Source organism: Lissotriton vulgaris, chromosome 10 (genome assembly GCF_964263255.1).
Source record: "Lissotriton vulgaris chromosome 10, aLisVul1.2, whole genome shotgun sequence".
NCBI classification, from domain to species: Eukaryota; Metazoa; Chordata; class Amphibia; order Caudata; family Salamandridae; genus Lissotriton; species Lissotriton vulgaris.
This window is the reverse complement of record NC_141698.1, coordinates 1,251,179-1,278,581: the sequence shown is the minus strand read 5'-3', so window position 1 is coordinate 1,278,581 and position 27,403 is coordinate 1,251,179. Positions and strand designations below refer to the sequence as shown.

General features: G+C 46.9%; 1 protein-coding gene across 6 annotated transcripts in view; it reads left to right on the top strand.

Annotated features, from left to right (window-relative positions):
• LOC147684277 (RIB43A-like with coiled-coils protein 2) overlaps positions 1-24,795 on the top strand; it is a 93,540-nt gene extending 68,745 nt beyond the window's left edge. For all 6 annotated transcript variants that reach the window (XM_086942329.1, XM_086942326.1, XM_086942325.1 and 3 more), the window contains 2 exons: positions 4,381-4,547; positions 24,565-24,795. In XM_086942329.1, the coding sequence (XP_086798455.1) occupies positions 4,381-4,547; positions 24,565-24,646 (249 nt within the window). In that variant the 3' untranslated portion in view covers positions 24,647-24,795. The remainder of the gene's footprint in view (positions 1-4,380; positions 4,548-24,564) is intronic.
• The last annotated feature ends 2,608 nt before the right edge of the window (positions 24,796-27,403 follow it).

Here is a 27,403-nt window from a genome sequence, read left to right as displayed (position 1 = left end):
CAATGATGCATCCAGGATCTTACAACCAAGGACACTGGGGAACGCCTTAGCGATCAGTCGGTTGAAGATGTTTGCACATGCATTTCCTCTGATCCCATCAGCGCTCATCAAGCTGGTGAAAGACAAGACGAGGGTGATCCTCATTGCTCCGGAGTGGCCACAACAGTCATGGTACATCGACCTTCTGCACGTAACGGAACAGCTGCACGATAAGCTACCATGCAGACCGGGTCTCATATTCAAGTTCAGGGGCCAGGTCCAGCCAGTCAATATGCATCTTTGAACTTGACAGCCTGGCTTCAGCGGCCTTGCAGTTTGGAAGTTTCCATGAACATCCTCAGAGAAATGAGACGTTCTTCCACAAGAGCGTCCTAATTCTTTACAGGAAAGTGGTTTTGAATCTGTTACCTTGAGAAGAACATCAATCCAATCGCCTTGATTTGGCGTGGTCTGGACTGCAGTTTTCTTCACTAAAAGCACATTAAAAAGTCTTTGCAGCATGTAGAAAAAATCTTCACAAACCTCTTTTTTTTAAATCCTTTTTTTCAAAGACGTTGTAGAAAGCACCGGGAAGGTTCATCTTCCCTTAAGGAGACATTTCTATCCCTGAGAATTGAATGTAGTTTTGTCAGAGTAAATGTGTCCCCCATTTGAACCTATTCATAAGGCTACTCGTCAGCACATTTCCTGTAAGACGGCCTTTGTAATGGCCATGGCTTCTGCCGTTACGGTTAGTGAGAACTAACATGTATTGACACTTATGGATGAATGGGAGTAATTATTGAATTATGAATGAGGCGCCATTATGTGTTGAATTCAAATTGATGTGGACTATTTCCTACTTCTCCTTCTTTTTTTATGGTGATAAATGAATTTATTCACACACACTATCATATTTGCAATTATTTATACATTAAATTGCCCAGACGAAGCGCTGAAGAAGACTCCTAGACATGAATAGCGAACAGAGGAGCAACAGGCAGGCTTCTTACCATGTACGGTGAGCGGAGAAGCTGCAGACATCATCTTACCATGGATGGTGAACTGAAGAGGTGCAATCCATCTTCTTACCATGGATGGCAAACAGAGGAGCAACAGGCAGGCTTCTTACCATGTATGGTGAGCCGAGAAGCTGCAGACAGGCATCTTACCATGAATGGTGAACGGAAGAGGCGCAATCCGTCTTCTTACCATGTATGGCAAACAGAGGAATCACAGGCAGGCTTCTTAGCATGAATAGTGAACGGAAGAGGCGCAATCCGTCTTCTTACCATGGGGAGAGGAAGTGGCCTAAAGGCTAGGGCGGTCGACCTCCACTCTAGGGCACCAAGTTCGAGTCTCTGCAAGGACGTGCAACATCCTGGGATTCAGGGCAAATTACTTAATCTCCCAGAGCCTAACAAAAATGAATGTGTCCTCATGTAACGCAACTGGTGCACCTGACATCGCGCTCCCACCGGACAGCCATCAGACACCGCACGAACAATCAGTCCCTGGGTCGGCACGGCTAAGAGAAAATTCCAGCACTAGACTTGCGTTCCCTAGTCTTTGAGACTACCTCCCGACCTCTCTACCTCAATCCTACTCCTCGGATCCCTAGACCTATCTACCTCAACGACGTACCTCTGACGTTCAGCAGAACTGTATTGTTTTTTGCACACTTCTGTATTTTTCTATCATGCCATTATCCTGTATTTGTCTTCTCTACATCATGTTGTAAAGCGCTCCAATACCCCCAGGTCTGGCTAGCGCTATAGAAAATCTCTAAAGAAATAAAAATAAATGGTGCTCATGTAAAGCGCTCTGATACCTGATACCTTAGGGTCAAGTTTGCACTGAATAAAACTCCATTAAAAAAAGGCGAATGGAGAAGCCAGAGTTAGGCTTCTTACCAAGGTCGGCAAACAGAGGACGTGGATAGTACATGGAGGGCGGTGCAATCAGACTTCTCAACATGCATCGCAAACGGAGGAGCCACGAGAAGACTTTCTAACATGGATGGCAAACAGAAGACCGCAGGGAGGCTTCTTACCATGAACAGCAAGCAGCTTTGCATTACCTTTACCTGTTGGAAGATCTGCCACTGAGAGCAAAGCCTCTCGTGTAAACCCTGTCTGAACGGCAGCAGGGCCAAGAACATGTTTGAAAGAGTAAGGACTTGAACCCAAAGATCCTGGGCTCGCAACAACAAATGTGGAAGCAGATTTTACCACTAGTGCAGCCAGAATGTTATTACATTTGTATTTACTTTAGCTAAAAATGCTTTTCTGTTACTACTGTTGTGTGAATCCTGCTGAGTGGTGGTTTATTTTTATTTTAGTTTTTTAAAGCCTGGTTACAGCCAGCTTTGGCAGACCTCAGCAGTGCACCTATTATCACCAGACCGCAAACCCTGAAGAAAGTCAAAAGAGTGCTGTCCAGGGTCCAAGGCAAAGATACAGTCTATGTATAATGGAGTTGTATTCATTGTGATGGTGTCCCTCTGGCGGTGTGCCGAGAATCACTGGAGATGGCGAGCTTGTCTGCCAGGTAGGCGTGGGCAGCAGCTGTCACTGACCTGCAGATGAAGCAGCTGGTTCTGAAGATGGTGTGGGCGGTCCGAAGGTGACAGTGGATTGTCATCTATGTGGGCATCATGTGGTCATAGTTCTTCAGGCCCTTGATGAGACGTGCTGGAGCATGGTGGATGCTTTCTCAGGGTGCGACTTTACATCTGGGAGACCGTATAGCAGGGCGTTTCCACCATCGAGATGGAAAAGGCTTGAAGGGCAGTTCTCAAGTTGCTTTCTGGGAGGAGAGAATGCAGGCACCAATCCATCTTACTTTTCTTGACATGTTCCTCGAGGGTGAGTTAAGTGTCGAGTGTCAATCCAAGGGACCTGGCATTGGGTGAAAGCTGGGATTGCGATCCATCTAGGTCAATGGTGTTGAATCAGGTTTGATTAGCTTTTGCTTGTTGTTCTTCGCAAATAGCAATAATGATGTTGCGGTGGGGCTGAGCTTCAGATAGGTGGGGCACATCCAGGTCTGGGTAATGTGCCGGCTGTGTTTACGGCGTTGGATGACTGGAGTGGAAGAAGCTTTCAGCTAGAGCTGTTTGTCATTGAGTTGTTGGCGGTTATCGGTAAGAACCTCCTTGTAGGAGCATTTGAAGTCAGTCCAACATCCTCCTGCCAGCTTCTCTTCAGCAGATCAGAGCTGCTGGTAACTCCCATCCTCTTAGCTGTTGTATGGCCCCCTGCTACCTCGCGAGCCGCTCATCACCATTTCAGAGAGCTCAGTGGGCCTCCTTGTGAGCTGGCATGTGTTCTCTTCTTCTCCGCCAGGCCAATCCTCAGTGATTCAGAGTGTCCGGGGGGCTCTCTTTCTCCCTTTCAGTGTGTCCGGGGGCTCTCTTCCTCCGTTTCAGAGTGTCCGGGGGGCTCTCTTTCTCCCTTTCAGTGTGTCCGGGGGCTCTCTTCCTCCGTTTCAGAGTGTCCGGGGGCTCTCTTCCTCTCCTGCCAAGCCCCTCTTCACCAATTCTGAACAAACAGTGCACCACGTCGTGCTGCCACTGTGCTGCCATTATTTGTGAAGAGCCATCACAGAAGCTTCTTATTTTGACCTCTAGTCCAGTGGTGCATATTTTCTATTCTTTTGTATCGTCTCCCCATTGAAATACATCGGTCCTATGTAACATTTTAGAACAGGGTTACATTTTAGAAAGCTGTCATTTTGAAACAAAGCCACTAAGTGAAACAGAACTTAGCCTACATGCTTCCATGACTCACAGAGCAATGCAAAATCATGTGCTTAAATGTCCACCACCCCAGCTCTACCCACTCCCACAGGACATAGTATATATGACCAGCAGTCACACAGGCTGCAGCTCTCTGTTGCCTTTCTCTGTTCTTCATCTTGTGCCTCATTATGCAGCCCTCCCTCTGCAACTCATTCAACAGCTCCTGTCACCTTCTTGCACCTCTGTTCCCGCATTTCATTACTCAACTAGTCCTCTGTGCCTCATGCCACATCTCCCTGTCTCGCAGATACTCATCACCTGTACCTACCTTTGGTTCTAAAGACAGTTAAGAAGAATGCAACCATAGAAAAAGAGTTGGCCTTTTAAGCAAGTGATGTGATTGTTACAGTGCAATGCATGTAATAATCATTGCTCCGATACTAACAATTTTTCCTCCAGTTGCTTCCATTAAGATGTGTTTGTCAAAAGATTTGCTGAAGTTTAAGTGTACAGGCGAACCCAGTTTTGACATATAGGGAGTTTCTAGTACTATGGGTAATCTGAAAAGAGTATCAAAGTCAAATACAATTTTAGCGCACAAATATGAAAAGTATGAGTTTCCAGCCCAGTAGACACCTGCTCTCTTCTCTCTGTGACAGAGGTCGAAGGAACAAGCCCGCCAGCTGGAGGAAGAGTGGAACAAGCAGAGGAACCTAGTAGCCCGGGCAGGGATGGTCCTGGAGCAGGAGGAAGGTTGCCTCAGGAAGGAACTCAGAAAAGGTCTGGATTCTTACAACGAGCAACTGTCTCGGGAGCAGAAAGCACAGTGAGTATTGCAGAGAGAACCCTCTATACCTGTCTCATTGCTGACAATACACCTGGGTACATACTAGGCCTGAATGCGTTACCACCAACAAAGGAACTAGCCAGGAGAACGGCCAATGTATCTGGTATTTGTCAGCCTGAGTGTGATCCCACCAAAAAAGTAATTCTCAAGGAGTACCCCAAATGCACCTGGGTACATGCCAGCCTGAGCTTTGTCTTGCTTCGCCCTCCCAAAATACCACTCCCACACGATGGCTCAAACAGGGCGAAGCAGGAGACATATAACACAACAACACCTAGAAAGGAGTTTCACTTTATAAAATAAAACACATCTGTCAGGAACCCTTCAGTGTTTGCAGAAGCAGAACAGACGCTGTTCCCTATGCCCTCCCACCGGTGCTGCCGCTTTACTGATCAAGCAACGTCACCAATAGGGGGGAAAAGGGGAATGGGAGAGAAATAAGAGACGTCTACAGCTTCCACCCTCTTAGCACTGCAGGATTCTTCTGTAGTATGTTCCTGGTCGTGCAATGGGTGCCTAATACACAGATGGGAGAGAACATGAACACTACAACCAACTAAACAGTCAGAATATCTATTAACTCTAAGTTAGATTTCCTCCTACCAGCTGTCTTCGAGGTTTTATCCTCTCTTCTATAGTGTGTGCATATTGTGGTGATGCCTTGAAGTAACTCAACTATCTGTGAAGGAAATAACAGAATTAGAAAGGGATTCTAACTACTTGACTGTATGTGGTGCGCTCAGTCTGGTTAAACCCTTCTATTTCCACAATACTCCGTTGTTTTCTATTCCTTCTTAATTCTTGGGTAGACTTGCATTATTCGTGGAATAAGGAACAGTCTTTTGCCAGTTATTCTAATCCTCTCCAGAAGCGCGCAAAAGGGGACAGGGAAGGAGCGAAAGGGAAGGAAAGATACAGGAAAAACTCAGAGGGAAATTGCAATTACTAGATTGCTAAAGTTATACTGGCATTGAATATTGCTACTTTCTTCAGAAAGTCTTACTGTAACGTAGTTCCAGTTTCTTAACTCGCTGCTCTGGTGTGCCGGTTTAGAGAAAGACTGCCAGCTTCTGTCCTTTTTACTGCTGCTCAGTAGTCTCCCTCAACTGCTTCCTCTGAAATGCTGCAATAGCGGTCGACTGACGAAGACGATATCACTCACGGAATACTGTTCTCCACAAACCTCTCTAACTCCGAACGAAGGTCCTTTAAACTATGAAGAGCAGGTAAACTATTCTGCTCCAAAACTCGGGTTTAAATAACCAAAACTCATGTTCTACATAAACGCGGAGACACAGTTTCTCGATACTCACTGATTCAAAACTCAGTTGAAGTTCGCCGTTAGAATCACGTGCGCTTCACTTAACAACTAAACTGTGCAGGCAAGTTCTAAGCATACCAAAACTACCGCAAACGCAGTGGCCATTTTGGAATGGGTGATTGTCTATATTATATTGTACCAGTTTTTTACCACACTGGGTTTGATGATCACTCGTGTCTTTTTCTGTGAAGTGTGTAACTGCTGGTGTAGGACTGAGGCTATGGTGTGATTCCTGACAACATCAAAGACTCTCTTTTTAGAATAAAGTTTGGGGTTTTATTTATGCAATGCTCTCTAACATTAAGGCTTTCCTAGATGTCAAATTACCAACATTCAAATGTATATAGAGGTATATATATTTATATGCAAGCAATAACACCACACACGGCAAATGCAACATTGAATGCATGAATAATAATAATAAAATGCACAAGCAGATAATAATGGATGTCCTGCAAGAAATCAGAAAGATATATACACTAAATTACTCAATTGATTACTTTCGATGTGCACTCTGACTCACTTTCACATCATAAAGAAAACACCTCAAATGATCATAGCCACTGGCCACACATCACAATGGCACTTATCAAAGCTCAAACACCTCAAATGATTATAGCCACTGGCCACACATCACAATGGCACTAATCAAAAATCAAACACTTCTCCTGGTGCAATCTTCATCCTGACCCACTCCAGACTGGGGGACTTACAGCTGAAAGCAGGAGACTCCGCAACCAGATGCCTGCACTGAAGATGCGCCAATCGTTCAGGCTCAAACAATCCCGGTTTCTAAGTGAACAACAACTCAGCTTTATAGTCTCAAAACACACTAGAAGGTTCGAGAGTCTTTCCTTCTGCGCCAAGGAAACTTACTGGAATTGGCCAGCTTCCACGCAAGAATTCCAGGGCAAAAGGAGTTCCCATGTTACCTATACATTCTCACATGTTCCAGCCATTATCTTAATGAAGCTTACAAAAGCTTTCAAGGGTGCATTCAACAATCTCTTGGCCAAAAAACAAAGCAACCTTGAACGTGATTAACGCAAACAACCTAAGCACTCTAGGGTCCTGCCTGTGCACGCAAAAAAAGCTCAAGCAAGGCAGAGTCAGAATTCAGGATGACATGGGCCATGTCAAAGCCAACAGTAAGAACTTCATATTTCCCAATGTACAACACAATGCACATTTGTGCACCACTGCCTATAGCATCACATTCTTAATCTCTCAATGTACAACACAATGCACATTTGAGCACCACTGCTCATAACACTGCACTTCAAGACCAAAAGGTACATTGCACACCTCTCTCTCTCATGCTTTCAAATGCACAACCCTCACGTTCCTTTCTTGGCAAGGCTGTTCTACTCTGTGACAGCTCCCACTTTAAGACTGCAGATTGAATCTTCAAGGGAAAAAGGCATATGCAGGATGTCGAACATTCAGGCTAGGGTAAAGTAGATCACAAAAAGTCTATTAAATTATGGTAGTCAAAGGTCATCACGTGGTGTCAAACCAAAGGAGTGCGTTAGGCACTACAAACGTGATCCGACCGACAAAGGAACTATCAAGGAGAATGCCCAATGCACCTGGAAACATGCCAGTCTTAGTGTGATCCCACCAAGAAGGAAACTCTCAAGGAGTACCCCCAATGCACATGGGTAAATGCCAACTATAGCGTGATCCCACCAACAAACGAACTCTCAAAGAGTACCCAAGGCACCTGGTACATGCTAGCCTGAGCGTGATACCACTGACCTAGAAACTATTAAGGAATACACCCAATGAATCGAGGAACATGCCAGTCTGAGCATAATCCCACTATCAACAAAGCTCTCAGGGAGGGCCTCCAGTGCACCTGGGTACATACCAGCCGAGCGTGACCCCACTCTCAAAGGATCTCTCGAGGAAAACGCCCAATGCACCTGGGTACATGCCAGCCTTAGTGTGACCCCACCAAGAAGGAAACTCTCAAGGAATACCCCCAATGCATGTAGGTACTTGTCGGCCCGAGCGTGATCCTACCATAGCAGCTATTAAGGAGAATGCACAATGCACTTGGTACATGTTAACCTGAGTGCAATACCACTGACGTAGGCGCTCTTGAGGAGTTTGCACTGTGCACCGTGGCTGAGAGCCTAATGGGGCAGTGTTGCGGTCATTCATGCTGAGTGTATGCTTTAGAGACAGCACCGGCGTTCTCAGCCCAGGAACCTGTTGCACTGATTCTCATGCATGTGTACGTGATTCATAATCAGGTGCTCGTTCAATATCCTTCCAGTCCCTGGAGCAAGATCTCAGAGCACCTACTTTTGGCCTCACACGTTCAGTCCCTCACTTCAGTACTACTCAAACTATAATTTTGGTTTTCTGTGCAATTCTGAGCTTCTCATAATCATTTGCTTTAAGACGATCTTGTATTCTATATAACATCCAGGCCCACAAGTGTGCCGATGAAATGACCTTATATCTAGAGGTGCACGAGACCAATGAGTAGCATTGCTTCTGAAATTAGACGAGGTGATATTGCCCTCCTGGCTGCATCTCAGACCACCGCACTACCCACCAATGTCTAAAAACAGCAATAGAAGGTATCTCAGAGCAACACACCTCCCATCAATGTATAACCACAGCAACATGAATCATCTCAGAGCACCACACCACCCACCAACGTGTGACACCAGCACCAGGAGGCATCTCAGAGCACCATACCACTCACCAAAGTGTAACACCAGCAACAGGAGGCATCTCAGAGCACCACACCACCCACCAATGTATAACACCGGAAACAGGAGGCATATCAGAGCACCACACCACCCACCAGTGTCTATAAACAACATAAACAACAATAGAAGGTATCTCAGAGCATCACACCACCCACCAAAGTATAACACCAGCAACAGGCGGCATCTCAGAGCACCATACCACCAACCAATGTCTAAAAACAGCAACAGGAGGCATCTCAGAGTACCACACCAACCACCAATGTATAACAACAGCAACAGGAGGCATCTCAGAGCACCACACCACCCACCAGTGTCTATAAACAGCAATAGAAGGTATCTCAGAGCACCACACCGCCCACCAAAGTATAACACCAGCAACAGGAGGCATCTCAGAGCACCACACCACCAACCTATGTCTAAAAACAGCAACAGGAGGCATCTCCGAGCACCACACCAGCCACCAATGTACAATACCAGCAACAGGAGGCATCTCAGAGCACCACACCACCCACCAAAGTATAACACCAGCAACAGGAGGCATCTCAGAGCACCACACCACCAACTAATGTACAACAACAGCAACAAGAAGCATCTCAGAGCACCACACCACCCAACAAAGTATAACGCCAGCAACAGGAGGCATCTCAGAGCACCACACCACCCACCAAAGTTTAACTCCAGCAACAGGAGGCATCTCAGAGCACCACACCACTCACCAAGGAATAACGCCAGCAACAGGAGGCATCTCAGAGCACCACACCACCCACCAACGTTTAACACCAGCAACAGGAGGCATCTCAGAGTACCACACCACCCACCAATGTACAACAACAGCAACAGGAGGCATCTCAGAGCCCCACAACACCCACCAATGTTAACACCAGCAATAGAAGATATCTCAGAGCACCACACTACCCACCAATGTCTAAAAACAGCAATAGACGGCATCTCAGAGCACCATACTACTCACCAAAGTATCACACCAGCAACAGGAGGCATCTCAGAGTACCACACCACCCACCAATGTACAACAACAGCAACAGGAGGCATCTCAGAGCACCACACCACTAACCAAAGTATAACACCAGCAACAGGAGGCATCTCAGAGCACCACACCACTAACCAAAGTATAACACCAGCAACAGGAGGCATCTCAGAGCACCACACCACCCACCAATGTGCAACACCAGCAACAGGAGGCATCTCAGAGCACCACACCACCCACCAATGTCTAAAAACAGCAATAGAAAGTATCTCAGAGCACCACACCACCACCCAATGTCTAAAAACAACAATAGAAAGTATCTCAGAGCACCACACCACCCACCAATGTACAACACCAGCAACAGGAGGCATCTCAGAGCACCACACCTCCCACCAAAGTATAACACCAGCAACAGGAGGTGTCTCAGAGCACCACTCCGCTCATCAATGTACAACAACAGCAACAGGAGGCATCTCAGAGCACCACAACACCCACCAATGTAAACACCAGCAATAGAAGGTATCTCAGAGCACCACACCACACACCAATGTCTAAAAACAACAATAGAAGGCATCTCAGAGCACCATACCACTCACCAAAGTATAACACCAGCATCAGAAGGCATCTCAGAGCACCACACCACCCACCAAAGTATAACACCAGCAACAGAAGGCATCTCAGAGTACCACACCACCCACCAATGTACAACAACAGCAACGGGAGGCATCTCAGAGCACCACACCACCCACCAGTGTCTATAAACAGCAATAGAAGGTATCTCAGAGCACCACACCACCCACCAAAGTATAACACCAGCAACAGGAGGCATCTCAGAGCAACACTCCTCCCACCAAAGTATAACGCCAGCAACAGGAGGCATCTCAGAGCACCACACCACCAACCAAAGTATAACACCAACAACAGGGGGCATCTCAGAGCACCACAACACCCACCAATGTAAACACCAGCAATAAAAGGTATCTCAGAGCACTACACCACCCACCAATGTCTAAAAACAGCAATAGAAGGCATCTCAGAGCACCATACAACTCGCCAAAGTATGACACCAGCAACGGGAGGCATCTCAGAGCACCACACCCCCAACCAAAGTATAGCACCAGCAACACGAGGCATCTCAGAGTACCCCACCACCCACCAATGTACAACAACAGCAACAGGAGGCATCTCAGAGCACCACAACACCCACCAATGTAAACACCAGCAATAGAAGGTATCTCGGAGCACCACACCACCCACCAATGTCTAAAAACAGCAATAGAAGGCATCTCAGAGCACCATACAACTCACCAAAGTATAACACCAGCAATGTGAGGCATCTCAGAGCACCACAACACCCACCAAAGTATAGCACCAGCAACAGGAGGCATCTCAGAGCACCACACCACCCACCAAAGTATAACACCAGCAACAGAAGGCATCTCAGAGCACCACTCCACCCACCAAAGTATAACGCCAGCAACAGAAGGCATCTCAGAGCACCACACGACCCACCAAAGTATAATGACAGCAACAGGAGGCATCTCAGAGCACCACATCACCCACCAAAGTATAATGACAGCAACAGGAGGCATCTCAGAGCACCACACCACCCACCAAAGTATAACACCAGCAACAGGAGTTATCTCATAGCACCACACCACCCATCAAAGTATAACAACAGCAACAGGAGGCATCTCAGAGCACCACATCACCAATCAAAGTATAACACCAGCAACAGGAGGCATCTCAGGGCACCACACCACCCACCAATGTACAGCACCAGCAACAGGAGGCATCTTAGAGCACCACACCACCCACCAATGTAAACACCAGCAACAGGAGGCATCTCAGAGACCCACCCCACCCACCAATGTACAACACCAGCAATAGACGGTATCTCAGAGCACTGCACCGCCCACCAATGTACAACAACTGCAACAGGAGGCATCTCAGAGCACCACAACACCCACCAATGTAAACACCAGCAATAGAAGGTATCTCAGAGCACCACACCACCCACCAATGTCCAAAAAACAGCAATAGCAGGCATCTCAGAGCAACATACCACTCACCAAAGTATAACACCAGCAACAGAAGGCATCTCAGAGTACCACACTAAGATACTTGGTCGCATCCCCCTGCTTGCACTCTCCTGAATTTACTCTCTGATCGAGAGTTTCTTAAGTAGTTTTAACAAAACGCTTTAACCAATAATTCTTGAAAATTCTTTTTAATGTTTCATTTGTATTCCATTACTTCATGGTTTGTTTCTTATTGCATTTCATACATTATTTATATCCATATTGCTCCAATGCATTTCGAGCCTTAAAGGCTCTTCATCAGGGAGACACTCTATTGTAGAACAGAATAAATGCACATATATTAATAATTTCCCAAGCTGTACAATGCATATAATCACAATGATTCACCATAGGTCTTATCCCCATGCATTGGAGCATTATGGATATAAATAATGTATGAAATGCAATAAGAAACAAACCATGAAGTAATGGAATACAAATGAAACATTAAAAAGAATTTTCAAGAATTATTGGTTAAAGCGTTTTGTTGAAACTACTTAAACTCTCGATCAGAGAGTAAAATCAGGAGAGTGCAAGCAGGGGGATGCGACCAAGTATCTTGGAAGCACGTTTATAAATCGTACAAGACGTTCTTGAGAAGGGTGGACACGTTACCCCAGGAGCACCCCAAAAATACATTGATCTTTATATATCATCCACAGGATATTACAAGGTTGTGCGCAAGCAAAATACTAGAGTACCACACCACCTACCAAAGTATAACACCAGCAACAGGAGGCCTCTCAGAGCACCACAGCACCCTCCAATGAGTTCGGACTCTAGTTGACATTATTTTCCAAGAATTTTTCCATTAGCTTCAGATCTGCTTCCTGCCATAAGCTGTGATCTATCCTATTTTCCTGACTGTTTTTTTCTCCTTTTGAGATGACATGGGCCTCAGGGAAGAAATCTTAGTTTAAGGCTTGCACATCCTGTCGCAAGAGAACATTGACATGGGCAAACCTTGCACCAATTGTTTTTACTGCTGGCATCCCAGTTACGACTTGAAGAAATGCGTCATCTGCAAGAACGTCCCCTCTAGGATACTGAAGGAAAGAGAGTGGATATTTACACTGGCAATCTCTGAGGACAAAGTAGAGGCACCCCCCTCTGGTAAGCTGGTGATGATTTTAAAGCTTGTCTCAGAGAAGTCTTTGTCCAAGACTTTCAATCCAGCTTAAGGCCCCTCTGGCCCCTCTGACCCTGCTGTCATGGGTCAGACTCGTGGTCACTTGATAAGTAGTGTGGAGGGAAACTCCCTCCTACAAATGAGTGCGCTGGTTTGCAATGAAACTCAAAGGTTCCTTCACCACATTTTTTCAAAGATTCATCCGTAAGTTATTCCATATATTACAAATCAATGATCCATCCTAGTAATCCTTGTGGTTATTGTTTTTTATTTCACTATTTCTTGCAGGTTATCTTGCCAATAATCAAAACAACTTTAGTACCCAATGCATTTCGGGTCCAAAGGAGTAGACCCTTCGTCAGGGGACTATGGAATGAAAGGAAACAGGACCAATTAATTCACTGTCCAGTGTACACAAACAAATCATTACAGTTACCTCAGTGGTAAAAAATGAACTTCCTAAATTATTACACACTAATGTTGAGTCTGTATGTCTAAAACAGCTCTAGTACGTCAATGCAATGCAATCTCACTTTCCTCATATTCCATACCAGTCTAAATCAAAAATGCGATTCACCATCTCACAGATAAAAACAATTATAGTGTACGATCGCTTGGCTTTGAATATACGATCTCACTTCAGTTCTACTTACATTCGACCATCCGGTCTGCTACACGCAAAGTGCTGGCGTATTGGCGTTCTCAAGATTACGCGCCAAATGTTAAGGGGCAAACTGATGAGTAAAGTTCCGCTCACGTGATCGGAAAGCCTTCCAATCACGGCAGTGTATTACTCAAGTCATGTGGCAAGGTCCATTCTAACTTCAAGGAAATAAGTTTTGTAAACAAACTAAGCTTTACCGGTACGATATGCATGGAAAAACAACACGTATATGTGATATTGACATTGTGTAAGTGCAACATACAAATACAATACAATGTAAATCGAAATGAATGAGGAAGAATAAAAAAGAACATGTAATTCACTTAATCAGGATAGCAAGACTCAGTTCAAAGGTCACGGATATGGTCTAAGCCTATAGTTGCAAAAATTTACAAAAAACATGAATATTCTATTCGATCATTAAGCCCAATGGGGTGGGCAGAATTAAGTTTTTTGATCCAGTAATATTCGCATCTAAGTCTTTGCTTAGAAGGATCCAGGTCGCTGCGTGGGGAGATTCTCTCCAAAACCGTGAATCTTAACTGAGAAATTTGGTGTCGAGTTTCAAGCCAGTGGCATGCAATAGTGGATTTGGAATTCATGAGTCTAATATTGCTCTTATGCTCAGTTATGCGTGTTTTGACTTTTCTTTCGGTCTGTCCTACATATGTTTTGCCACACGGGCATTTGATGGCATACACGCAATTCATCGTGTCACATGTACTGTTGTGTTTCAGTTCAATTTGATGCCCTTTGGTGGGGTGGGTAAATTGATTTCCCATAATCACATTTCCGCAATGGGTACAATTTTGGCATTTTTGCATTCCACGAAAGGTCATAGTTCGTTTCTTAGGAGTGTTCAGAAGTTCCTTAATGTTTTTCGACCTTTGAAACGCAAAAGTTATTTTTTCATTATAAAGATCTTTTAAATCTGGCTCTTGCTGAATAAGTCTCCAATGTTTGTTAACAATTTTTTTGATTTTAGGTGCATCTGTAGAGAATTTCAATACACATACAGTTTTAGCTTCTTGGGTTTTGATTGACTCTTTTAACATGCTGGTTCGAGACCGATTTGCCACTTTATTTAAAGATGTTTGCAATACATCATTAGGATATCCTCTTGATTGATATTTCATTACTTGTTCTTGCAAAACTTTGGACAACTCTTCTTCATTGGAGGTGATTCTTTTCATTCTTATAAATTGTGAAGTAGGTAAATGTTTTTTCGAAGACATAGGATGAAAACTTTGAAACAATAGTGAAGAGTTTTTATCTGTTTTCTTGATGTGGACGTTCGTGTTGATGATGTTATTTACAATTGCCACTTTAACATCAAGGAATGCTATAGATTGTTCATCTATGGTGTGGGTGAATTTGATCCTTTCATTACATGCATTGAGTGCAATGATGTTGTTTTCCAGGTCTTCTCTTGCTCCTCTCCATATTATGAATAGATCATCAATGTACCTTTTGTACATAATCAAATGTTCTGTCCATAACGGGTTTTCAAGGATGTGCTCGGTTTCAAATTTGTTCATAAAGATATTGATATATGATGAACAAGAGGAACAGAAATTGTTCATCATACAACTCATGCAATTTGCATTGTTTTGCAGCTATTTTGAATGGGACGGAAAATTTTATAACCAAAGTAGCGGCACATCTATGGGTTTTGGGGGGGCGCCCTCATACGCCAATATCTTTATGAACAAATTTGAAACCGAGCACATCCTTGAAAACCCGTTATGGACAGAACATTTGATTATGTACAAAAGGTACATTGATGATCTATTCATAATATGGAGAGGAGCAAGAGAAGACCTGGAAAACAACATCATTGCACTCAATGCATGTAATGAACGGATCAAATTCACCCACACCATAGATGAACAATCTATAGCATTCCTTGATGTTAAAGTGGCAATTGTAAATAACATCATCAACACGAACGTCCACATCAAGAAAACAGATAAAAACTCTTCACTATTGTTTCAAAGTTTTCATCCTATGTCTTTGAAAAAACATTTACTTACTTCACAATTTATAAGAATGAAAAAAATCACCTCCAATGAAGAAGAGTTGTCCAAAGTTTTGCAAGAACAAGTAATGAAATATCAATCAAGAGGATATCCTAATGATGTATTGCAAACATCTTTAAATAAAGTGGCAAATTGGTCTCGAACCAGCATGTTAAAAGAGTCAATCAAAACCCAAGAAGCTAAAACTGTATGTGTATTGAAATTCTCTACAGATGCACCTAAAATCAAAAAAATTGTTAACAAACATTGGAGAATTATTCAGCAAGAGCCAGATTTAAAAGATCTTTATAATGAAAAAATAACTTTTGCGTTTCAAAGGTCGAAAAACATTAAGGAACTTCTGAACACTCCTAAGAAACGAACTATGACCTTTCGTGGAATGCAAAAATGCCAAAATTGTACCCATTGCGGAAATGTGATTATGGGAAATCAATTTACCCACCCCACCAAAGGGCATCAAATTGAACTGAAACACAACAGTACATGTGACACGATGAATTGCGTGTATGCCATCAAATGCCCGTGTGGCAAAACATATGTAGGACAGACCGAAAGAAAAGTCAAAACACGCATTACTGAGCATAAGAGCAATATTAGACTCATGAATTCCAAATCCACTATTGCATGCCACTGGCTTGAAGCTCGACACCAAATTTCTCAGTTAAGATTCACGGTTTTGGAGAGAATCTCCCCACGCAGCGACCTGGATCCTTCTAAGCAAAGACTTAGATGCGAATATTACTGGATCAAAAAACTTAATTCTGCCCACCCCATTGGGCTTAATGATCGAATAGAATATTCATGTTTTTTGTAAATTTTTGCAACTATAGGCTTAGACCATATCCGTGACCTTTGAACTGAGTCTTGCTATCCTGATTAAGTGAATTACATGTTCTTTTTTATTCTTCCTCATTCATTTCGATTTACATTGTATTGTATTTGTATGTTGCACTTACACAATGTCAATATCACATATACGTGTTGTTTTTCCATGCATATCGACCGGTAAAGCTTAGTTTGTTTACAAAACTTATTTCCTTGAAGTTAGAATGGACCTTGCCACATGACTTGAGTAATACACTGCCGTGATTGGAAGGCTTTCCGATCACGTGAGCGGAACTTTACTCATCAGTTTGACCCTTAACATTTGGCGCGTAATCTTGAGAACGCCAATACGCCAGCACTTTTCGTGTAGCAGACCGGATGGTCGAATGTAAGTAGAACTGAAGTGAGATCGTATATTCAAAGCCAAGCGATCGTAGACTATAATTCTTTTTATCTGTGAGATGGTGAATCGCATTTTTGATTTAGACTGGTATGGAATATGAGGAAAGTGAGATTGCATTGCATTGACGTACTAGAGCTGTTTTAGACATACAGACTCAACATTAGTGTGTAATAATTTAGGAAGTTCATTTTTTACCACTGAGGTAACTGTAATGATTTGTTTGTGTACACTGGACAGTGAATTAATTGGTCCTGTTTCCTTTCATTCCATAGTCCCCTGACGAAGGGTCTCCTCCTTTGGACCCGAAATGCATTGGGTACTAAAGTTGTTTTGATTATTGGCAAGATAACCTGCAAGAAATTGTGAAATAAAAAACAATAACCACAAGGATTACTAGGATGGATCATTGATTTGTAATATATGGAATAACTTACGGATGAATCTTTGAAAAAATGTGGTGAAGGAACCTTTGAGTTTCATTGCAAACCAGCGCACTCATTTGTAGGAGGGAGTTTCCCTCCACACTACTTATCAAGTTATTTTAAGACAAGGGAAGGACGCCTTGTGACATGAGTCGCGCTAATTGTTAATTTAAGACCTACTCGTTTAAAACATTTTGGAAATTTAGAGTGCACCAGGATAACAACTCCTCAGACTCGTGGTCAGCCATGTTGTCAGAAAGAAACAGAACCCCCAAGAAGCATACGCCAAAGACAAAAGGCCAGTGCCCCCAAGTCCTGAATTCTTTCGGAAGCAGCAAAAAATGGCTTCATCAAAGGATTTATCTGAACCTAAACTGTTGACGACCGTATTGTCAATGAGGCTGTCTACATCAACCACTGTGGTATTGTCCACCACTTGGTGGTGATTGTTATGATCTTGGTAAGACAGCCTTATAATAAGTTGATGAAGAATTCGTTGAAGGCTCTACCGCCAACAAAGTAACATCCGTCATCCACGCCAACAGCATCGTTAACAACGACAGCCAACCCCCAATCATCTGTGCCTCAACCATTGACGGCCACTGCTCCATCATCAACATCATCCTCAATGATGAAGAAAACCCCATCAGTGTTCTATAGCTCCAGAATGCTGGACTGGTGTCTATCATTGACTTTGTGCTGGATTTCTCGCAGCCCGCTTGAGCATGCCAACTTCCTCAGTGGATGTGTCTGTAGTTTGCTCAGCCTTGGCAATGTCACAGCTGTCTTCGGTTATGTCTCTCCTTCACGTTCCCCAAAGATCTTACAATGTGAGTCATTTGGTCAAGAGGGTGAAGAGAGGGATGAGGAACCTGACCTTCAGAGGTTCAACCTCTCCAGTCTCCTGCACCAGCACTTCCAGAGTCACTCCTGCAGGTGCCTCACAGGGCTCAAGGAGGGAATCATAGGTCTGGAGGTTATGATGATGATAACAGCAGTGGTGATGCGTGCTGGCCTCAGGGCAAAATTCCTGATAGACTGAGACCAGTTTCTAGCTCCTGACGACACACACTGTCCCAGGGATTCTTCCTCTGACATCAGCAAATTCCCGGCTGTGATTGAGAAAGCATGTCAGTCTTCCAGTTTTCACTGGGAAGAAGTTGTATTTTCTTTTTAACTTCAAAGAGAATGCGCTTTAATTCCTGTCCTTGACCAATTTGGAAAAAAGGCCTGCTAATGAGGAAGAACCCAGTAACAGTGTTGTTGAATTTATCACATATCAAAAGCAAAAAAAATAAGACAACTGAGGCTGCTCCTGCCTGTCTCCCTACCCAAAATATGGTTGATTCAGCTTTTATGCCGTGCAGCCCCCAGAATCCAGCAACACCATGTAATGCTCCCATGACAAAAAGGGTCGCGACACCGTAGGGAAATGTGTTTATAGTTTAGCAGTGGTCACTTTTAAAATTGCCATTGACTTCCTCAGGGCATTACTAATATATAAGCAAATAAATGCTCCAATGAGGTCTCATAGATGCTGTGGTGTGAATAGTCGAGTGCTGAAATGTGCACGTTTAGGTGTACAATGGTGCGACTGCTGGAGTCACCGGTTTCACATATGAGAGTTTCTGAGAGGCGTGTATCTTGGCCTACACTATTCACACAACTATTCAGACCCCAGCAAATATGAGAGTAAAAGAAGGTTTTGTATGAGCGACAGCTCATGATCTCATGGTAATTTTGTCAGAGTGCTCGCGACTGTCGTTGAAATGATCAGGACTGTGGCAGCCATGGCGGCGCGCTTAGCAGCAGACTTGCAGGGTAGCACAGCTTTTCACAGCCAGGGTGAGGATTTCATGCCATCAGTGTACAATTGCTGAGCCTCATTGCAATTAATGACTCATGGTGGCTGTGAGAATGCCGGCATCGCAGTGCTTAATTTGAGCCGGTGGCTTCTGGTGCTGGGCACCAGCACTTAAATGTCAGCACCTGCGCGTGTGAAAATCCACCACTATGTGGCGACATCTGGCTAATTTAGACATGGTTACAACAACAGTTAATTATTAATCCAATATACATAAAAAAATTATTATTGACTGCTGTCCAAGCCACTCTTATAGCTTTGGGGGCCTGGAATAGTCCGAATTGTCACACTTTTATGAGTGTGATGGTCAGTAGTTGTGTTGTTACTATCATTGGCAGGGCTGGCAGGGGCAATGTGTGGTGCAAGCGGCAGTGGCCTCCTGACCAGAACACTGGCACTCATTCTTTTTGTACAAATTAAGCACTACAGCATCTCGACCACTGAGCTGCAGAGTGGGTTCCACTAGCATTTCTGGTCGCAGTGTAACATGTTTTTTGAAAAATTGGGGCCCCTGCCTTAAAGGATAAACCCTAGCAAGGTATAGAATTTTTTTGTAAAATTAGACAGTCCACACCGGGTTACGTGCACTTATACTTTTGAGTAAACTAGACGTTGTGTTTAGATAAGTGTAACATGTGTAACATGTGTCAGGACCCATCCTTTACAGATGTGGCCCCAAAACGTGTGACCTTAAGGAGAGACTTATTTTACAGACCGCTTATTTGAATGATGCAAGGAGGGCTGGCTGCCCCTTCATTAGATGTCCATCAGGAAGAGAGTGAAGTGCACAGAGACTCCAAGCCGCAGGGGCACAGAGACTCCAAGCCACAGGGGCACAGAGACGCCAAGCCACAGGACCACGGAGACTCCAAGCCACAGGGCCACAGAGACTCCAAGACATAGGGCCACAGAGGCTCCTAGACACAGGGCCACAGAGACTCCTAGACACAGGGCCACACAGACTCCAAGCCACAAGGGCACAGAGACTCCAAGCCACAGGGGCACAGAGACTCCAAGCCACAAGGGCACAGAGACTCCAAGACACAGGGGAACAGAGACTCCAAGACACAGGGGCACAGAGACTCCAAGACACAGGGGCACAGAGACTCCAAGCCACAGGGGAGCAGAGACTCCAAGACACAGGGCCACAGAGACTCCAAGCCACAGGGGCACAGAGACTCCAAGCCACAGGGGCACAGAGACTCCAAGCCGCAGGGCCACAGAGACTCCAAGCCACAGGGGCACAGAGACTCCAAGCCACAGGGCCACAGAGACTCCAAGCCACAGGGCCACAGAGACTCCAAGACACAGGGGCACGGAGACTCCAAGACACAGGGGCACAGAGACTCCAAGACACAGGGCCACAGTGACTCCACGGCACAGGGGCACAGAGACTCCAAGCCACAGGGCCACCTCCAGCTCGTGAAGGGGGTACAGAGACTCCAAGCCACAGGGCCACCTCCAGCTCGTGAAGGGGGTACAGAGACTCCAAGCCACAGGGCCACAGAGACTCCAAGACACAGGGGCACAGAGACTCCAAGACACAGGGGCACAGAGACTCCAAGACACAGGGGCACAGAGACTCCAAGCCACAGGGGCACAGAGACGCCAAGCCACACGGCCACAGAGACTCCAAGCCACAGGGCCACAGAGACTCCAAACCACAGGGCCACCGAGACTCCAAGCCACAGGGGCACAGAGACTCCAAGCCATAGGGCCACAGAGACTCCAAGCCACAGGGGTGCAGAGACTCCAAGCCACAGGGCCACAGAGACTCCAAGACATAGGGCCACAGAGGCTCCTAGACACAGGGGCACAGAGACTCCAAGACACAGGGGCACAGAGACTCCATACCACAGGGGCACAGAGACTCCAAGCCACAGGGCCACAGAGACTCCAAGCCACAGGGCCACAGAGACTTCAAGCCACAGGGGCACAGAGATTCCAAGGCACAGGGCCACAGAGACTCCAAGCAACAGGGCCACAGAGACTCCATACCACAGGGGCACAGAGACTCCAAGCCACAGGGCCACAGAGACTCCAATCCACAGGGCCACAGAGATTCTAAGGCACAGGGCCACAGAGACTCCAAGCCACAGGGGCACAGAGACTCCAAGAAACAGGGGCACAGAGACTCCAAGCCACAGGGGCGCAGAGACTCCAAGCCACAGGGCCACAGAGACTCCAAGACACAGGGGCACAGAGACTCCAAGCCACAGGGCCACAGAGACTCCAAGCCACAGGGGCTCAGAGACTCCAAGCCACAGGGCCACAGAGACTCCAAGCCACAGGGCCACAGAGACGCCAAGCTACAGGGCCACAGAGACTCCAAGCCACAGGGCCACAGAGACTCCAAGCCACAGGGCCACAGAGACTCCAAGACATAGTGCCACAGAGACTCCAAGCCACAGGGCCACAGAGACTCCAAGCCACAGGGGCACAGAGACTCCAAGCCACCGGGGCACAAAGACTCCAAGCCACAGGGCCACAGAGACTCCAAGCCACAAGGGCACAGAGACTCCAAGCCACAGGGGAGCAGAGACTCCAAGCCACAGGGCCACAGAGACTCCAAGCCACAGGGGCACAGAGACTCCAAGCCACAGGGGCACAGAGACTCCAAGCCGCAGGGCCACAGAGACTCCAAGCCACAGGGGCACAGAGACTCCAAGCCACAGGGGCACAGAGACTCCAAGCCACAGGGGCACAGAGACTCCAAGCCACAGGGGCACAGAGACTCCAAGCCACAGGGCCACAGAGACTCCAAGACACAGGGCCACAGAGACTCCAAGACACAGGGCCACAGAGACTCCAAGACACAGGGGCGCAGAGACTCCAAGACACAGGGGCACAGAGACTCCAAGCCACAGGGGCACAGAGACTCCAAGCTGCAGGGCCACAGAGACTCCAAGCCACAGGGGAACAGAGACTCCAAGCCACAGGGCCACAGAGACTCCAAGACATAGTGCCACAGAGACTCCAAGCCACAGGGCCACAGAGTCTCTAAGCCACAGGGCCACAGAGACTCCAAGACACAGGGCCACAGAGACTCCAAGACACAGGGGCGCAGAGACTCCAAGACACAGGGGCACAGAGACTCCAAGACACAGGGGCACAGAGACTCCAAGACACAGGGCCACAGAGACTCCAAGACACAGGGGCGCAGAGACTCCAAGACAAAGGGCACAGAGACTCCAAGACACAGGGGTACAGAGACTCCAAGCCGCAGGGCCACATAGACTCCAAGCCACAGGGCCACAGAGACTCCAAGACACAGGGGTACAGAGACTCCAAGCCGCAGAGAATCCAAGCCGCAGGGCCACAGAGACTCCAAGCCACAGGGGCACAGAGACTCCAAGCCACAGGGCCACAGAGACTCCAAGCCACAGGGCCACAGAGAATCCAAGCCGCAGGGCCACAGAGACGCCAAGCCACAGGGGCACAGAGACTCCAAGCCACAGGGCCACAGAGACTCCAAGCCACAGGGGCACAGAGACTCCAAGCCACAGGGCCACAGAGACTCCAAGCCACAGGGGCGCAGAGACTCCACGGCATAGGGGCACAGAGACTCCAAGCCGCAGGGCCACAGAGACTCCAAGGCACAGAGGAACAGAGACTCCAAGCCACAGGGCCACAGAGACTCCAAGATACAGGGGCACAGAGACTCCAAGACACAGGGGCACAGAGACTCCAAGCCGCAGGGCCACAGAGACTCCAAGCCACAGGGGCACAGAGACTCCAAGCCACAGGGGCACAGAGACTCCAAGCCACAGGGGCACAGAGACTCCAAGCCACAGGGGCACAGAGACTCCAAGCCACAGGGCCACAGAGACTCCAAGACACAGGGCCACAGAGACTCCAAGACACAGGGCCACAGAGACTCCAAGACACAGGGGCGCAGAGACTCCAAGACACAGGGGCACAGAGACTCCAAGCCACAGGGGCACAGAGACTCCAAGCTGCAGGGCCACAGAGACTCCAAGCCACAGGGGAACAGAGACTCCAAGCCACAGGGCCACAGAGACTCCAAGACATAGTGCCACAGAGACTCCAAGCCACAGGGCCACAGAGTCTCTAAGCCACAGGGCCACAGAGACTCCAAGACACAGGGCCACAGAGACTCCAAGACACAGGGGCGCAGAGACTCCAAGACACAGGGGCACAGAGACTCCAAGACACAGGGGCACAGAGACTCCAAGACACAGGGCCACAGAGACTCCAAGACACAGGGGCGCAGAGACTCCAAGACAAAGGGCACAGAGACTCCAAGACACAGGGGTACAGAGACTCCAAGCCGCAGGGCCACATAGACTCCAAGCCACAGGGCCACAGAGACTCCAAGACACAGGGGTACAGAGACTCCAAGCCGCAGAGAATCCAAGCCGCAGGGCCACAGAGACTCCAAGCCACAGGGGCACAGAGACTCCAAGCCACAGGGCCACAGAGACTCCAAGCCACAGGGCCACAGAGAATCCAAGCCGCAGGGCCACAGAGACGCCAAGCCACAGGGGCACAGAGACTCCAAGCCACAGGGCCACAGAGACTCCAAGCCACAGGGGCACAGAGACTCCAAGCCACAGGGCCACAGAGACTCCAAGCCACAGGGGCGCAGAGACTCCACGGCATAGGGGCACAGAGACTCCAAGCCGCAGGGCCACAGAGACTCCAAGGCACAGAGGAACAGAGACTCCAAGCCACAGGGCCACAGAGACTCCAAGACACAGGGGCACAGAGACTCCAAGCCACAGGGCCACAGAGACTCCAAGCCGCAGGGGTACAGAGACTCCAGGCCGCAGGGCCATCACCAGCTCGTGAAGGGGGTACAGAGACTCCAAGCCACAGCAAGTGCAGTCCCTTGGATCTCTTGAGCCAGTAGACTTACCTTCCGGAATGATGTCTGACATGGTTAAAATAGTATTTAAGCCTAATCACATGTTTGACTGTGTCTTAGGACCTGTTTAGGTTTCGACTGGTGGGTTACTCTGCCTGTCACAACGGTGACGGATATCCCGTCCGCCGAAATATAAATTCCATAATATCGCATTGGGATTTATAATGTCGATGGATGGGATATCCGTCACCGTTGTGAGGGACTAACTCATCCGCCGAGATCTAAAGCAGAACCTTTCTCTATAGAATAACCATCATTTCCTGTCCTTTTCTTGCATCGGATACTTACTTTGCGGCCTTTGAAATAAGCCGATCATTGATAAGTTTTAAATGTCTGCAGTTTTTGTTCATTACCGAGTAATGTTTACTCAATTCTTCCCTTCCAGTTCTTGATTGATGATCGGAGGTGTGTGCTTGGAGATGTAACTCACCCGTCACTCTAGTTCTGTGATCTAGGAAGCCGTCATGGGTAGGACACAGGGACGTCCATTTTGGGTTAAATGTTGTTAAAATAGGACTCGATTGTCCCCACGAGGGCTTTGCAACCATTGCTGTCTCCGTTGATGTCGGAATAGCTCAGGCCAGTTTTGCACCTTCTGCAGGAGTCTTGCTCCACAGGTAACAGCCTAACCATCTCTCTCTCTTCACAGCTTGCAGTACCTGGAGAAGGAAGTGTACACAAACAAGCCCACGGCTCAGTACTTCTGCCAGTTCAACACCACCACCCGCTGAGGAGGACCTCTGTATCGACAGAAGTCCTTGCATCTCCCACCACAGGACACTCGCCTGCCTCTGTGGGCCCCACTCATTACATACATCCTATACCCTTGCCAGCCTTATCACAGGCTGTGAAAGCAATAAAGTAGAGAGACATGTCTGTGCATCTGGATGATTCTACTGGATAACTGTCCTTGGGCTCCTTCAGTCTGCCATGATATGCATGTGGGGCATACTTCAGCCTGTGAGGGATAACCAACCATGTTCGGATAACTTGGCGATGCTTCAGTTAACTTGGCCTGTCTGATGCCTGTGGGAGTTAACTTGGCCTGTCTGATATTTGTGGGAGTTAACTTGGCTTGGCTGATGCTTCTGGGAGTTAACTTGGCCTGTCTGATGCTTGTGGGAGTTAACTTGGCTTGTCTGATGCTTCTGGGAGTTAACTTGGCCTGTCTAATGCCTGTGGGAGTTAGCTTGGCCTGTCTGATACATTTGGGAGTTAACTTGGCCTGTCTGATGCTTGCGGGAGTTAACTTGGCCTGTCTGGAGCCTGTGGGAGTTTGCTTGGCCTGTCTGGAGCCTGTGGGAGTTCGCTTGGCCTATCTGATGCCTGTGGGAGTTCACTCGGCCTGCCTGATGCCTGTGGGTGTTCACGTGGCCTGTCTGGAGCCTGTGGATGTGTGTGGGAGTTAACATGGCCAGTCTGATACCTTTGGGAGTTAATTTGGCCTGTCTAAATGCCTGTGGGAGTTAGCTTGGCCTGTCTGATACATTTGGGAGTTAACTTGGCCTGTCAGATGACTGTGGGAGTTAGCTTGGCCTGTCTGGAGCTTGTGGGAGTTAACGTGGCCTGTCAGATGCTTGTGGGAGTTAACTTGGCCTGTCTGATGCTTCTGGGAGTTATCTTGGCCTGTCTGATGCTTGCGGGAGTTAACTTGGCCTGTCTGGAGCCTGTGGAAGTTTGCTTGGCCTGTCTGGAGCCTGTGGGAGTTCGCTTGGCCTATCTGATGCCTGTGGGAGTTCACTCGGCCTGCCTGATGCCTGTGGGTGTTCACTTGGCCTGTCTGGAGCCTGTGGATGTGTGTGGGATTAACATGGCCTGTCTGATACCTTTGGGAGTTAACTTGGCCTGTCTGATGCCTGTGGGAGTTAACGTGGCCTGTCTGGAGCCTATGGGAGTTTGCTTGGCCTGTCTGGAGCCTGTGGGAGTTCACTTGGCCTATCTGATGCCTGTGGGAGTTCACTCGACTTGCCTGATGCCTGTGGATGTGTGTGGGAGTTAACATGGCCTGTCTGATACCTTTGGGAGTTAACGTGGCCTGTCTGATGCTTCTGGGAGTTAACTTGGCCCGTCTGGTCATTTACAAGGCCAATAGCTCAAACTCTTGCAAATGAGAGACCTATTGCATTGGAAATGCGAACTATAATTTTTTCTAAAAGCGTTAGTAGAAAGCGTATCCTGCCTGCAACCGCAGGTAGGACAACCCTGTTTGAGAAAAAGGTACTCTGAGGCTGTAATTAAAGCCTATCGAGCAAAAACACACGTAATGGGGGTGTCGCCGTGGGAGGTTACACAATTAAACCAGACAGTTCTAAGGAGGGACTACTAAGCCTTTACCCAATGAACAGCCACAGTTTACAGTGGACAATGACACAAGCCAATGACAAATATCGGCAGAGCTTCAAGTCCATACCTCAATACACCATGCCTCGCAGAGCACGACTCGACCTAAAAAGGGGCAAGAAAGAAAGGAGAAGGAGCAAAGATGAAGAAAGAAAAGGCGGAGACGGGATTACTCAGGAAATAAGGAATGACAGGGAGGCGACCAATGAAAAGGCGACTGGCAAAGAAAGAAGGAGAGAAGGAAGATTGAAGTAATAAGAGAGGTGGAAAGATAACAGAAGTAACTTGGAGGGGGCATAAGAAAGGAGGGGCCAGAGGGTAATCATTGAGATGTAGTTATAGAATAGGAAGGAAGGGATCAAGAGAAGGAATGAGCAAGCCGAAGAAAGGAGTATTGAGAGAGAAAAGAGACGTGAAAATGGTAGTAAATGAGGAGTAATATGTTGCTAAATGCATCAGATTTCCCCCATTTATAAAATTGAGTGACAAACATCTCAAACCTGCCCTGTATTGATGAGGCCTCGCTTTTCACTTCGCTCTCTCTCTCCATGCAGTGTGTGTGTAGGTGGGGAGGGGGGCTGGTAGGACAAGCTGGTACAGGGTTGTGGATTGCCCCCTTCCCTAGCCCAAATGGCAGGAAAGCATTGACCGAGTTTCCAGAGTACTTGGGTACATTCCTTTATGATGGAAATTAGGCAAGGGAGGCATACAGAATCAAACGAGGGCTGTTTAGTGTGTTTACTATGGCGGTCGCTGCTTGGGAACTTCGATCATTAATCCGAAAGGTTAATTCCAAACTTAAGCCAAACCGGGTGCAAGCAGCAACCTAGGGGTTGGCAATTGTTACTACCTCCAAATGCGTATAAATGGAAAACTAGTTACAGCTATTTTTGAGAGGCAGTAACAGTGCGTGTTGGTGATGTTTGTGTGTGTCTGCAATAGCAGAGTTTTATCTTCGCAGCATTTTAATACATTTACATGTATCTTTCAAAGAGGCAGCATAATCCCAACATTTACCTACAAACGTTGTTTTCCACAAAGCGCCTACCGCTGTAAATACTGCAGCTTCAGAAGGAGCAGGGACGGCGCTGAAAAATACTGAAACATATTGATTTGTCAAAACAGCATTTACTGACATCTAAGGAGTT